This window comes from Bos mutus, chromosome 24, assembly GCF_027580195.1.
Source record: "Bos mutus isolate GX-2022 chromosome 24, NWIPB_WYAK_1.1, whole genome shotgun sequence".
NCBI classification, from domain to species: Eukaryota; Metazoa; Chordata; class Mammalia; order Artiodactyla; family Bovidae; genus Bos; species Bos mutus.
The window spans coordinates 7,701,484-7,717,250 of NC_091640.1; the positions used below are offsets into that span (position 1 = coordinate 7,701,484).

Below are 15,767 nucleotides of genomic sequence, written 5' to 3' on the forward strand. Positions count from 1 at the left end.
AGGGGAAAAACATTTTTTTCAGTTCAGCAAAAAAACAAAAAGCAATGATTTTTAATGGTCTATGCTGGGAGGGATTGGGGGCAGGAGGAGAAGGGGATGACAGAGGATGAGATGGCTGGATGGCATCAATGACTCGATGGACGTGAGTCTGAGTGAACTCCAGGAGTTGGTGATGGACAGGGAGGCCTGGCATGCTGCGATTCATGGGGTCGCAAAGAGTCGGACATGACTGAGCAACTGATCTGATCTGATCTGATCTGATGAGATAGTGATGGTTATCAGAATATTATTGTTTATAACGAGATCACCATCAGTGTTATCCTGATGCATTTTCACCTGTGCTGTCCAGTGTATAACCACAGATTATTCCAGAATCACTTTTAACAACTAGTGTCAAGCTTCACCAATATCCCTCATTATTTTTAAAAACACTAGTCATTAGAAATTAATAACACTGGAAAGTTTCTATTTTCATACCACTAGATATTCCAGTGATGATAGTTAGTTTTAAAAATGGAGGGGAAAAAGCTCGTTACACTATTCTGATTTCATTATTCAGAGGCTCACAAAGATGCAGCATAAATTCTTAAGAGACATCAGAAAAGTTAAATTAGAGAACAGTGCAGTAATATGTCATATAGACCTCAATTCTGTTATCTACACTCTGAGTTTTCAAGCATTCTACTTCCTCAGGTGTAGCACAGACTTCCCTTGTGGCTCAGCTGGTAAAGAATCCGCCTGCATGGCCGGAGACCTGGGTTCAGTCTCTGGGTTGGGAAAATCCCTTGGAGAAGGGAAAGGCTAGCCATTGCAGTATTATGGCCTGGAGAATTCCATGGACTGTATAGGCCACAGGGTCACAAAGAGTCAGACATGACTAAGGGTCTTTCACTTTCACTTTCAGTTGTAGTATGCAAGTGTATAGGCAAGAACACTGGAGTGGGTTGCCATTTCCTTCTCCAATGCATGAGAGTGAAAAGCGAAAGTGAAGTTGCTCAGTTGTGTCCAACTCTTAGCAACCCCATGGACTGTAGCCCACAGGCTCCTCTATCCATGGGATTTTCCAGGCAGGAGTACTGGAGTGTGGTGCCATTGCCTTCTCTGAGAATGAAATTAGAAGTGATCAAATAGGAGATGGCAAGAGTGAACATCGACATTTTAGGAATCAATGAACTAAAATGGGCTGGAATGGCTGAATTTAACTCAGATGACTATTATATCTACTACTGTGGGCAAGAATCCCTTAGAAGAAATGGAGTAGCCATCATAGTCAACAAAAGAGTCCAAAATGCAGTACTGGATGCAATCTCAAAAACAACAAAATGATCTCTGTTTCTAAGGCAAGCTATTCAATATCTACACGGTAATCCAAGTCTATGCCGCAACCAGCAATGCTGAAGAAGCTGAAGCTGAATGGTTCTATGAAGACCTACAAGGCCTTCTAGAACTAACACCCAAAAAAGATATCCTTTTTATTATAGGGGACTGTAATGCAAAAGTAGGAAGTCAAGAAATACGTGGAGTAACAGGCAAATTTGGCCTTGGAGTACAGAATGAAGGAGGGCAAAAGCTAACAGAGTTTTGCCAAGAGAATGCACTGGTCATAGCAAATATCCTCTTCCAACAACACAAGAGAAGACTCTACACATGGACATCACCAGATGGTCAATACCAAAATCAGATTTATAATATTCTTTGCAGCCACAGATAGAGAAGTTGTATAGAGTCAGCAAAAACAAGACTGGGAGCTGATTGTGGCTCAGATCATGAGCTCCTTATTGCCCAAATCAGATTTAAATTGAAGAAAGTAGGAAAAACCACTTGATCACTTGGGTATGACATAAATCAAATCCCTTACGACTATACAGTGGAAGTGACAAATAGATTCAAAGGATTAAATATTATAGAGTGCCTGAAGAACTATGGATGGAGGTTCCTGACACTGTACAGGAGGCAGTGATCAAGACCATCACCAAGAAAAAGAAATGCAAAAAGGCAAAATGGTTGTCTGAGGATGCCTCACAATTAGCTGAGAAAAGAAGAGAAGCAAAAGGCAAAGAAGAAAAGGAAAGATATATCCATTTAAATGCAGAGTTCCAAAGAATAGCAAGGAGAGATAAAGCCTTACTCAGTGATCAGTGCAAACAAATAGAGGAAAACAATAGAATGAGAAAGACTAGAGATCTCTTCAAGAAAATTAGAGATTACCAAGGGAACATTTCATGCAAAGATGGGCACAATAAAGGACAGAAATGGTATGGACCTAACAGAAGCAGAAGATATTAAGAAGAGGTGGCAAGAATACACAGAAGAACTGTACAAAAAAGATCTTCATGACCCAGATAATCACAATGGTGTGATCACTCACCTAGAGCCAGACATCCTGGAATGCAAAGTCAAGTGGGCTTTAGGAAGCATCACTATGAACAAAGCTAGTGGAGATGATGGAATTCCAGTTGAGCTATTTCAAATCCTGAAAGATGATGCTGTGAAAATGCTGTACTCAATATGCCAGCAAATTTGGAAAACTCAGCAGTGGCCACAGGACTGGAAAAGGTCAGTTTTCATTTCAATCCCAAAGTAAGTCAATGCCAAAGAATGCTCAAACTACTGCACAACTGAACTCATTTCACACGTTAGCAAAGTAATGCTCAAAATTCTCCAAGCCAGGCTTCAACAGTACATGAACTGTGAACTTCCAGATGTTCAAGCTGGATTTAGAAAAGGCAGAGGAACCAGAGATCAAATTGCCAATATCTGCTGGATCATTGAAAAAGCAAGAGAATTCCAGAAAATCATCTCTTTCTGCTTTATTGACTATGCCAGAGCCTTTGACTGTGTGCATCACAACAAACAGAAAATTCTGAAAGAGATGGGAATACCAGACCACCTGATCTTCCTCCTGAGAAATCTGTATGCAGGTCAAGAAGCAACAGTTAGAACTGGACATGGAACAACAGACTGGTTCCAAACTGGGAAAGGAGTAAGTCAAGGCTGTATATTGCCACCCTACTTATTTAACTTACAAGCAGAGTACATCATGAGAAATGCTGGACTGGATGAAGCACAATCTGGAATCAAGATTGCCGGGAAAAATATCAATAACCTCAAATATGCAGATGACACCACCCTTCTGACAAAGCAAAGAACTAAAGGGCCTCTTGATGAAAGTGAAAGAGGAGAGTGAAAAAGTTCCTTAAAACTCAACATTCAGAAAACTAAGATCATGGCGTCTAGTCCCATTACTTCATCAAATAGATGGGGAAACTGGAAACAGTGAGAGACTATATTTTTTGGTCTCCAAAATCACTGCAGATGGTGACTACAGCCATGAAATCAAAAGATGCTTGCTCCTTAGAAGAAAAGTTATGACCAACCTAGACAGCTTATTACAAAGCAGAGACATTACTTTGCCAACAAAGGTCCGTCTAGTCAAAGCTATGGTTTTTCCAGTGGTCATGTATGGATGTGAGAGTGGGACTATAAAGAAAGCTGAGTACCAAAGAATTGATGCTTTTGAACTGTGGTGTTGGAGAAGACCCTGGGACTGCAAGGAGATCCAACCAGTCCATCCTAAAGGAAATCAGTCCTGAATATTCATTGGAAGGACTGATTCTGAAGCTGAAACTTCAAAACTTTGGCAACCTGATGTGAAGAACTGACTTGTTGGAAAAGACCATGACGCTAGGAAAGATTGAAGGCGGGAGGAGAAGGGGATGACAGAGGATGAGATGGATGGATGGCATCACTGACTCAAAGGACATGAATGAGTAAACTCTAGGAGTTGTTGATGAACAGGGAGGCCTGGTGTGCTATACAGTCTATGGGGTTGCAAAGAGTTGGACACAACTGAGCAACTGAACTGAAATGAACTGTTGCTATAGACTGAACTGTGTCTCCCTAAATTCATAGGTTTAAGCCCTAACTCCCAAGGTGGTAGGATAGGAGATGGAGCCTTTGGGAGTAATTAAGTTTAGAGGAAGTCATGAGGATGGGATCCTCATAATGAATTAGCACCCTTGTAAGGAAGGACAGGAGACAGCTTGTTCTTCTCTCCCTCTCCCACATGGATCCACAGCAAGAACTTGGCCTCCGAAGCTGTGAGGAGTTAACTCCTGTTGTCCAAGCCACCCAGTCTGTGGTATTTTGTTATGGCAGCCTGAGCAAAGACATAATATTCTCCCCATTCCCTAAAATCTACTGAAAAACAACATAAGTCAAGATTGTTTATGTAGACTCCAAATCTATGACAATGCTTTAAGAAGAAATGTAGGACTACTACTGTTCATTAAAAACCTTATGTACAGTGAGTTAATGTATTGATTGTTTATTGAAATAAATGGCAATGTCACAGAGCAAGAATGTAGGGGACCTGGGCTTTACCTTAGCATTTTTCTAGGTGGTATGCAGTCTTGAGACAGATCCTTAATAGCTGAGGTTGATCAGTATACTTTCCTCTAAAGGATTGGTCTGATGTACCCCAGTGTTCATAGCAGCACTATTTACACAGCTAGGATATAGCAGCAACCTCAATGTCCAACAAACACGAATGGATAAAGAAGCTATGGCACATACATACAATGGAATATTACTTAGCAATAAAAAGGAAGGCATTTGAGTCAGTTCTAGTGAGGTGGATGAACCTAGAGCCTGTTATACAGAATGAAGTAAGTCAGAAAGAGAAAAACAAATTTAGTATATTAATGGATAGCTATGCAATCTAGAAAGATAGTAATGATGAACATATTTGCAGGGCAGGAACAGAGACATAGAGAACAGACTTTGGACACAGTGGGGGATGGAGGGGGTGGAGCAAATTGAGAGACTAGCATTTAAACCTATTCATCACCATATGTAAAACAGAGAGCTAATGGGAAGTTGCTGTATAATACGGGTGCTTGTCCCCAAACTCAACCTGGTGCTTTGGGACAACCTGAAGGGGTGGGATGGAGTGGGGGCTGGGAGGGAGGTTCAAGAGAGAGGGGGCACATGTATACTAGTGGCTGATTCGCGTTGCTGCACGGCAGAAGCCAACAGAATATTGTAAAGCAATTATCCTCCAATTAAAACTGACTTTTTTTAAAAAAAGGATTGGTCCAAAACATTTCTGAAGTCCTTTCAGTTCCAAAGTTCGACAACTCCCCGTGCACTTTAAAGGGAAGAACGGAGCCGCACACTTACCGTTCTGCTCCCTCTGCACGCCTGCCGCCAGGAGATCGGGCTCCCCGAGGCTGATGTCATTGAGCCGGGTCCCCAGACACTCCATGCAGAGGTGTTTGCACCACTCCTCAGCTTCCAGCTCTGAAAAGAAGCACAGGCCATCAGAGTCAGCCAAGGCTGCCTGGGAAGAACGAAGAGGACTGCTTCCTGAACCAACTACCCCGGCAAGTGGCGAGCCTTAAAAATCCACTTTAAGAAAGCTAGAAAGCTGTATTCAAGAAGTGAAATAAAACAGTCTCCATGACTGTTGCCCATGATTTGACATTATAACATTGTATCTATTGTATATTAAAGATATTTTAAGTTATCCCTATGTAATTTATCTTATTTATAAAGAATAGACTGAGAAGATTTGTTTACTATCCAGTATACTTAAGATTGATTTAGTTTGGGGAGAGAACGTACTTAATTTAAATATTAAATATAAAAATTAAGAAGTATATAATATTTAATTAAATATAAAGTAAAAATACTTAAGTGAATAGCTGGAAAACGTCAAACTAAACACACGAATGTCTTCCTGAATGTAACGTTGGTTTGTGCAGACAGAAGGTCTGATCCTCGAGCCATTCTGAACTGCCGTGGATCACAGATCAACAAAAGAACGTAACCATTTTTTTTTCTACAAACATCAGAAGTTTTTAAAGTAAGGGCCATCCTTACTTTAAAAAATTAGGGATAGGATATTGAAAATAACTTTCCCCTTTAGAAAGCTCCAATTGCCTAAAGATATTAATTAGATCACTCTCTTTTTACTGCCGTTACTCTGCAACTTCTTTGTATCTGTGTTTTTCCTTTGCTGAAAACATAAGAGTATCTCACACCTCACAGAGTCTTGTAGTATCAAATGCTTCCACAAACATGGATGAATTTGAACTTAATATAAGACCTAGGTGGGCGAGATGGTTAAGGATATCCTAGCATGGGTCAGCACCAAGACAGAATTGGAGGCAAAGAGTTCTAACTATTTTTGTATCCAAAGGAGTATGAGGTTAGAAATTTGGGGCCAAGCCCCCAAATCGATTCACAGAAATTGAATAAGAGCTTTCTATTGACATCTGACCAGAGAATAGAACTCTGTGGGAGACTGTGGGTTCTTTTTACTTTCTAACAATATTCCATGGTCTTGATAAAAGAGGAATTTCTGACTTTTCATGTAGCATAATTCTGTACTAGAGCCATTTAATATAGCTTTCCTTTAAAGTTCTTGCTGTTCTCTGTGGATGACATTCCAGCCCTTGCCTTGGCATTTTAAATCCCCATAACAACGTCATCTGTGACAAGGTTTCTTGACTCTAGGGATTTGAGCACCAACTTCTCTGCTCCATGGCCAATGCCATCAAACCTGGCTAACATTTCCTTCCTGTGCTGGGTCACTCTGCCTTAGCATCAAGAACGAGTTTGATCAATGAGATGGCAAGCCAAATTTGTCATTTATTTTTACTTTATGAAGACCATGGAATATTGTTAGAAAATAAAAAGAACACACAATCTCCCACAGAGCACTATTCTCCTAAAAACAACAGTTCCCATGTTCCAATCACAAAAGTGGTTTTTCTTTGCAAAAGGAATGGTTAGAATCCTTCAGGGATGGTTCTCTGTGATGTTAGTCACTGCGCCTGCATACATCGAGGAGAGAGTAGATTCTCATGCGGCCTGGTTTGGGTGGTGGGCTTTTCCTCAGGAATCTAGAAATAAATCTAGAAAATGAACCTTCCCATTCACTCTATGATGTTGTTTAGTTGCTAAATTGTGTCTGACTCTGCAACTTCATGGGCTGTAGCCCACCAGGCTCCACTGTCCATGGAATTCTCAGGCAAGAATTCTGGCGTGGGTTGCCATTTCCTTCTCCAGGGGATCTTCCCAACCCAGGGATTGAACCTGCGACTTCTGCATCGGCAGGCAGATTCTCTACCACTGAGCCACCAGGGAAGCCCAGGGCTACTATAATGACAAAAAAGCATTGCTGAGACTCACAGCTTTCTAAAAAAAACCCTTTTCTTCTAGAAACAGAATGCCAGCATTCATAGAAAAAATGTATAGAAGCAACAACAGCATATATTGAAAATAATTTTTATTAGGTATATGAGTTTCGACATATAATTTATGAAAGTTTTGAAAGCTTTCCTAACAATGATCAGAATCTCAAGCCAATTTCCATGACATGTCTCTAGAAGTCCTTGACATTTCTGGGAAGGGACACAACATGACTCCAGCTTTTGCTTTTTACATTTCAATGTTTTGAATGTTTCTCAGAACTACAATACTTTAAATCACCAGTGAAGTCACATGCAGGTAACACCTCATCTGCAGGACTACCTGCTAATATTTCCAGGACCCCAAAGATGGAAAGAAGAGTATCTACTATGCCATTTGAGGTGAAAATAAAAGTGTTAAATATGACAAAGCATCTTTGCACCAATGTTCCTTTTAACTGTTTCTGGTCTCATGGTCCAGTGGTTCACACGGCATGGTCCTAGGATTCTCATTATCAAGATTTCCTGGCAGTTTGTTGAAACTGGAGATCTGCCCATCCCAGCCCTTGCTTGTTTGTTTAGTCCCTCAGCTGCATCTGAATCTTTGCAACTCTATGAGGGCAGGAGGAGAAGGGGACGGCAGAGGATGAGATGATTGGATGGCAACACCGACTCATGGACGTGAGTCTGAGTAGGCTTTAGGAGTTGGTGATGGACAGGGAAGCCTGGCGTGTTGCAGGCTATGGAGTTGAAAAGAGTCGGACACAACTGAGCGACTGAACTGAACTGAACTGAATTGAGGGCTGTGGCTGAGCCTGGAGGAGCCGGGGCTCCAGGACCTGGGCTGAGCAGTGAGCAGGGAACCTGTTCAGGGACTTGCAGGGCAAGCAGCAAAGGGAGGGTGTGTGTGAGTGTGTGTATTGGTGTGTGTCTTTGTGTGAGTGTGTATCAGTGCATGTGAGTGTGTCTAAGTGTCTATCAGTGCACGTGAGTGTGTATATGAGTGTGTCAGTGTGTGAGTATTTGTGAGAGTGTGAGTGATGAGTGAGTCCGTGGGTCTGTGTATCAGTATGTGAGTCCGTGAGGCATTTGTGTCAGAGTATGAGTAAGCATTGTGTGTCTGTGTGAGTGTGTGTCTGCACCGATGTGCTGGAGGAACCAGGCTGCATGGAGGGTGGCCAGGACTGAAATGGGGAGGCAGGTCTAGGGGCCACACCGCTGCCCGTGACCAGTGCGGGTCAGCCCTGAGGTCACGGTCAAGTCTGAGAAGCAGTTGGCACTCCGGCCGTCCTCTTCCAGGTTGTGTCTGGTTCAGTTAGATCAGCCCCAAATGTGCACGTCACGTCAAAAGTATTCACTTTTGTAGTCTGCACACTTGATCTAACAGTCTTGTTGCAGACAAGTACATTTGTTTGAGAATTATACAAGGCTTTGTGGTTTAAAACCTGTTTTTGATGGTCACCTTTCAAATAATTAGAGCTGTGCTTTTTATTTGTTCTTTCTTAGGCAAATGCTCTTTATTGAATTCCTTTAATATCTTTTATTGCACGTTAATTTACTTTGTCCCATCCTTATTTAATTAGCGTTTTTCTCCCAGTTAACCTTACATCTTTCACCTTTCTATTTTCACAGAACTGAGCAGATTAAACACAAAGGCAATAATCTCAACCCACTGCATTTTTAAATAATTATTTTCCCATAAATTCAGTGCCTTTTGTCTTCATTTTATCTTTCAAATGTCTATCTTGCTCTATACATAGTGTGTAAATAATGAAATTTCTTTGTGGAGAAATAAAGGCAGAAAATGTTCTACAACGTTTTCTGCATTTTCCTCTTCATGGTGGAAGTGCTTTTTCATTTACATGTCTTTTTCGGGTAGCCTGCAGCTATGCTCAAATTCTTAATTCAGATAAATAACTTTTCTCTGGCACAGAAACCTAAATAACATTTTCATTATGTATAGGATTCGTTAAATGGAGAAATCTGGCAATTTCCAAAAGAGAAAAGCTGAAAGATGTTTATGAATAACAAGACAAATAGTAGAGAAGGGAGACTAAACTAACTGAGTGAATTATGAGACAAATGGGCTTATTGATTGTAGGGAGAATGACCATCAGCAGTCCTGCAGAGGAGAGATACAGTCATAGACGGATGGCCACTCCTGAGTGTCTTCCCATCACTTCTTTTTAGAATTCTGGGGAAAGTACAGTTATATTCCTCTGCATAAGAGGAGGTCTTTATACCAGACTCTTAATAAATACTTACTGAACAAATGATTAAATTTAAGTTTTATCACTTTCACTAAATTTAGGCCTTAGGATAAAGACATGAGGGTTAAATGATCCAAAAGGAGCTTTGAAAACAGTGAAAAATTTTCTCCCATGTATACAGAAAACAGGCTGTCAGCTAAAATCATATAGCAGAATTAAAAATAGCACCAACTCAGTTTCATGGTAATTTATTGTAAGATGCAGGCAAGACTAGCTTTATGTGGAAATAATAATTTAGTCCTCATTAAATTTGGCTTTTATTGAAAATCTTATCAAAATTTAGGTAAAATAATACTGCTTTGTCTTCAGCAAAGTCAGGAATTTTTAAGTATATGTAATTTTTATCTGCTGGGCAGATTTGCTATAATTTGGTGATAAATGTTGTTTTTGTGGTATTAAAGTCTTCTTAGATACATGCTTTTCTGGAAAATGAAGAAAAAAAAATGTCTCCTGATGTAGACTGTTGCTTAAAGACTACAAAGAACTCTCTTATTGTTATTTGAAATTTATAGAGCCATTAAAGTATACATTTTGATGATACTTTTCATTCTTAAAATTGGCACCTACTTGTTACTAAGCAGGAATCCCTTAGAAGAAATGGAGTAGCCATCATGGTCAACAAAAGAGTCTGAAATGCAGTACTTGGATGCAATCTCAAAGACGACAGAATGATCTCTGTTTGTTTCCAAGGCAAACCATTCAATAGCACAGTAATCCAAGTCTATGCCCCAACCAGTAATGCTGAAGAAGCTGAAATTGAACGGTTCTATGAAGACCTACAAGACCTTTTAGAATTAACACCTAAAAAAGATGTCCTTTTCATTATAGGGGACTGGAATGCAAAAGTAGGAAGTCAAGAAACACCTGGAGTAACAGGCAAATTTGGCCTTGGATATGGAATGAAGCAGGACAAAGACTAATAGAGTTTTGCCAAGAGAATGCACTGGTCATAGCAAACACCCTCTTCCAACAACACAAGAGAAGACTCTACACATGGACATCACTAGATGGTCAACACCGAAATCAGACTGATTCTATTCTTTGCAGCCAAAGATGGAGAAGCTCTATACAGTCAACAAAAACAAGACCAGGAGCTGACTGTGGCTCAGATCATGAACTCCTTATTGCCAAATTCACACTTAAATTGAAGAAAGTAGGGAAAACCACTAGACCATTCAGGTATGACCTAAATCAAATCCCTTATGATTATACAGTGGAAGTGAGAAATAGATTTAAGGGACTAGATCTGATAGAGTGCCTGATGAACTATGGACTGAGGTTCATGACATTGTACAGGAGACAGGGATCAAGACCATCCCCATGGGAAAGAAATGCAAAAAAGCAAAATGGCTGTCTGGGGAGGCCTTACAAATAGCTGTGAAAAGAATGGAAATGAAAGCAAAGGAGAAAAGGAAAGATATAAGCATATCTGAATGCAGAGTTCCAAAGAATAGCAAGAAGAGATAAGAAAGCCTTCCTCAGCAATCAATGCAAAGAAATAGAGGAAAACAACAGAATGGGAAAGACTAGAGATCTCTTCAAGAAAATTAGAGATACCAAGGGAATATTTCATGCAAAGATCGGCTCAATAAAGGACAGAAATGGTATGGACCTAACAGAAGCAGAAGATATTAAGAAGAGGTGGCAAGAATACACAGAAAAACTATACAAAAAAGATCTTCATGACCCAGATAATCACGATGGTGTGATCACTCACGTAGAGCCAGACATCCTGGAATTTGAAGTCAAGTGGGCCTTAGAAAGCATCACTACGAACAAAGCTAGTGGAGGTGATGTAATTCCAGTGGAGCTATTTCAAATCCTGAAACATGATGCTGTGAAAGTGCTGCACTCAATATGCCAGCAAATTTGGAAAACTCAGCAGTGGCCACAGGACTGGAAAAGATCAGTTTTCATTCCAATCCCAAAGAAAGGCAATGCCAAAGAATGCTCCAACTACCACACAATTGCACTCATCTCACACGCTAGTAAAGTAATGCTCAAAATTCTCCAAGCCAGGCTTCAGCAATATGTGAACCGTGAACTTCCTGATGTTCAAGCTGGTTTTAGAAAAGGCAGAGGAACCAGAGATCAAATTGCCAACATCCGTTGGATCATGGAAAAAGCAAGAGAGTTCCAGAAAAACATCTTTTTCTGCTTTATTGACTATGCCAAAGCCTTTGACTGTGTGGATCACAATCAACTGTGGAAAATCCTGAAGGAGATAGGAATACCAGACCACCTGACCTGCCTCTTGAGAAACCTGTATGCAGGTCAGGAAGCAACAGTTAGAACTGGACATGGAACAACAGACTGGTTCCAAACAGGAAAAGGAGTACGTCAAGGCTGTATATTGTCACCCCGCTTATTTAACTTCTATGCAGAGTACATCATGAGAAACACTGGACTGGAAGAAACACAAGCTGGAATCAAGATTGCCAGGAGAAATATCAATAACCTCTCACCCTTATGGCAGAAAGTGAAGAGGAACTCAAAAGCCTCTTGATGAAAGTGAAAGTGGAGAGTGAAAAAGTTGGCTTAAAGCTCAACATTCAGAAAACAAAGATCATGGCATCTGGTCCCATTGCTTCATGGGAAATAGATGGGGAAATAGTGGAAACAGTGTCAGACTTTACTTTTTTGGGCTCCAAAATCACTGCAGATGGTTACTGCAGCCATGAAATTAAAAGACGCTTGCTTACTGGAAGAAAAGTTATGACCAACCTAGATAGCATATTGAAAAGCAGAGACATTACTTTGCTAACAAAGGTCCGTCTAGTCAAGGCTATGGTTTTTCCAGTGGTCATGTATGGATGTGAGAGTTGGACTGTGAAGAAAGCTGAGCACCGAAGAATTGATGCTTTTCAACTGTGGTGTTGGAGAAGACTCTTTAGAGTCCCTTGGACTACAAGGAGATCCAACCAGTCCATTCTGAAGGAGATCAGCCCTGGGATTTCTTTGGAAGGAATGATGCTGAAGCTGAAACTCCAGTACTTTGGCCACCTCATGAGAAGAATTGACTCACTGGAAAAGACTGATGCTGGGAGGGATTGGGGGCAGGAGGAGAAGGGGATGGACGACAGAGGATGAGATGGCTGGATGGCATCACTGACTTGGTGGACGTGACTCTGAGTGAACTCCGGGCGTTGGTGATGGACAGGGAGGCCTGGCGTGCTGCGATTCATGGGGTCACAAAGAGTCGGACACGACTGAGCGACTAAACTGAACAGAACTGTTACTTAACTGGCCTTGTGGATGCATTATGGACTTTTCTGTTTCTCTTACTTTTTCTGTAGTAGGAAGACAAGAAGCCAGTGACAACCGACCTGCTCGCTTCAGTAAAGACAAGAAGCAGGTTGAGCTCACAGAAATGAGCCCTGTCTGCTGAAGTCCAACCTAGGATTGATCAGTTTGGAGATGCAGAACTTTCCATTTTCTAAGAGATCCCTCTTTGTTTGGTTCCTTCAGACCCAGTTTTGGATTTCATATCTTTCCTCTACATCTCCATTTCATTCTGTGTTTACTGTTATCATAGCGTTTATGAGGTGGTATAGTGGTTTAGTCATTCAGTCATGTCTGACTCTGTGACCCCCTGGACCCTAGCACGCCAGGCTCCTCTGTCCATGGGATTTTCCAGGCAGGAATACTGGAGTGAGTTGCCATTCCCTACTCCAAGGGGAACTTCCCGGCACAGGGATCGAACCTGGGTCTCTTGTATTGCAGGCAGTCTCCTGTCTTGCAGGCAGATTCTTTACTGACTGAGTCACATGGGAAGCTCCATAGCCTTTATACTACTGAGCTATTTGTCTGTCCTTCCAATCAATATATTCTGAGATGGGAGTGAGGGAGACACTGATATAGTCTAAAGTGGGTGCAGCACCTGGATATGGAAACCAATAAATAAATGTGGAGGGACTTCCCTGGTAGTACAGTGGTTGAGAATCTGCCTTCCAGTGCAAGGAAAATAGTTTGATCCCTGGTCCTGAAACATTCCACATGTCATGAAGCAACTGAGCTTGTGCGCTATAACTACTGAGCCCATGCTCACTAGAGCTGGCGCTCTGAGACTCGAGAAGCCACTGCAACAGAAGTCCATGGACTGCAACCAGAGAAAGCCCACGTGCAGCATGAAGACTCAGCACAGCCACAATGAATAAATGAATGAGTGGATAATTTTAAAAAGACAGCACAGCCAAAAACAAATAAATGAATGATTCAATAAAAAAATTTTTTTTCCTAAAAAAGAGCTTTTGTCTTAGTCACGTTCTCAAAAGGCCCAAAAGCAATTCCTTTCTATGCAGCAAACATGAAGTACTTGGGAGCAGAAAGGAAAACATTTAAGAGGAGAATTGTGTGTTGGAATACAGAAAGGTGGCCAGTGCTGTGATCAGCTGTGGAAGACTGTGACAGAAATCACACAGCGCTCTGAGACAGTTTCTCTTGGCGGAGTGCAATTTATTACAGGAAGCCTTGACAGCGTCTCAGAGTATGGAATGGTACTTGGTCAACAGCCCCAGTGAACCTGGGCTTGTGTTATCCTCAGAGCTCCCAGAAAGGAATGCAACCTTGCCAGCCCTTCAGTTTCTGCCCAGTAAGCCTGCTGTTAGACTTCTGTCCTTCAGAATTCTAAGATGATGAATCTGTGTTGGTTTAAGCTGCTACATGTGGTGTCCTTTTTAATGTAAGAAACTGAACAACAAAACAAACAACAAAGGCCAATTAGTCTCTTCCTTTCTACCAGGAAATCCTCCAAGCAAGCAAATTAATTTAAGGGGATGTGATCTGTGAAAAATTAGGAGGGTATGTAGATCTGGATGGAACATGATGTGATTACATCTGCTTGAAGCTTAAGAAATAAAATAATGAGGAAAGATTTGCTGCTCAACAGTGGGGTCAGGAAGTCTCAAAATAGAGAATGCAAGAACTGCCAAGAATTAACCAAGAAAAAGCAGGGGGGTTGGGGGAGGGCTGCTGAAAGAGGACGGAGGTGAGGTGAAGCAATCACTGGAAAGATGAAACTCAGCTAGAGCCTGAAGGTTTAAGGAAGGACTGGGTAACTGGGTACATGATCTACAGGGAAGGGATGTAAAGGATGAAGAGACATTATATAAAAGGTTAATGCGACTTAAAGGGACACACTGGGTTTAGAGGATCAACAGTGGTTTTTGCGGACAGTCTTCCAATTATATAGCCTTTCAGGGAGGAAAAAAAAGGCCAAAAAGAAGAAGTAGCCTTCAGCAACTGGGTGGGGGAGAGGAAAAGAAGAAAAAGTAGGAAATGTACATAAGTGATACCGTGCAGTATCTGTCTCTCTCCGTCTGGCTTATGTCATTTACCACAATGCCTTCAAGGTCCATGTTTTCACAAATGGCAGGCCTTCCTTCTTTTTAAAGGCTGAATAATATCCCATCACACATGTACCACATTTTCTTTATCCGTTCAACTGTCGATGGACATTTAGGTGTTTCCATACCTTGGCTTGTGTGAATAATGCTGTCATGAATAGGGGAATACATGTATCTCTTTGAGATAATGATGTCTTTTTCTTTAGATATATAACCAGAAGTAGGAAATGGCAACCCGTTCCAGTATTCTTGCTTGGATAATCCCATGGACAGAGGAGCCTGGTAGGCTACAGTCCGTGGGGTCACACAGAGTCAGACATGACTAAGTGACTGAGCACCAGCAGGCAGGAATATAGATCATGTGATGGCTCTATTTTTGATTCCTTGAGGAACTTCCACACTATTTTCCATAGTGTGTGCACTAAGTTGTATTCCTGCCAACAGTGTACAAGCGTTCCCTTTTCTCCACATCCTGGCCAGCGGAGAATTTGTTATCCCTTGCCTATTGCATATATGGTCAGTTAATTTTCTAAAAAGGCACCAAAAATACACAAAAAGTTCTTCTTTATTGAAGTAAACTTTATATTACCAGTGAATGAGTTTGAAAATCCTCTTATGCTTAGATTCAGCTAAAGCTACCACCTCAAAATAGTTAAATATCCTCACATTCTGAAAACATTCTGAAAAGATCCATGACTCTCTCATCCATTCACTCATGATCTAGAGGTAGAAATGTAAGACCAAGTGGCCGCCTTTGCTTGCAATGCCTCCTGATACCCATGCTGGAGTAAACCACCACTACAGAGACTAAGGGCAACGATCTGAGTACAGATTTGGCAGCCTAGAGAGAGGACCATGGAGATTCCTCTAATTCGGAAAGGGAGGCGCCACACACCCGATTCCTCACTCAAGCCAAGGGAGGGTGTGCTTCTGTGCATCTCTGGGTGTATGTATCA

The 15,767-nt window shown here is 41.3% G+C and overlaps 1 protein-coding gene across 1 annotated transcript in view; it reads right to left on the reverse strand.

Moving 5' to 3' along the window:
- Positions 1–15,767, reverse strand: part of DOK6 (docking protein 6) — a 414,927-nt gene that overhangs the window by 165,006 nt on the left and 234,154 nt on the right. Inside the window, exon 4 of the mRNA XM_070361670.1 lies at positions 5,182–5,301. Coding sequence (XP_070217771.1) covers positions 5,182–5,301 — 120 coding nt within the window. The remainder of the gene's footprint in view (positions 1–5,181; positions 5,302–15,767) is intronic.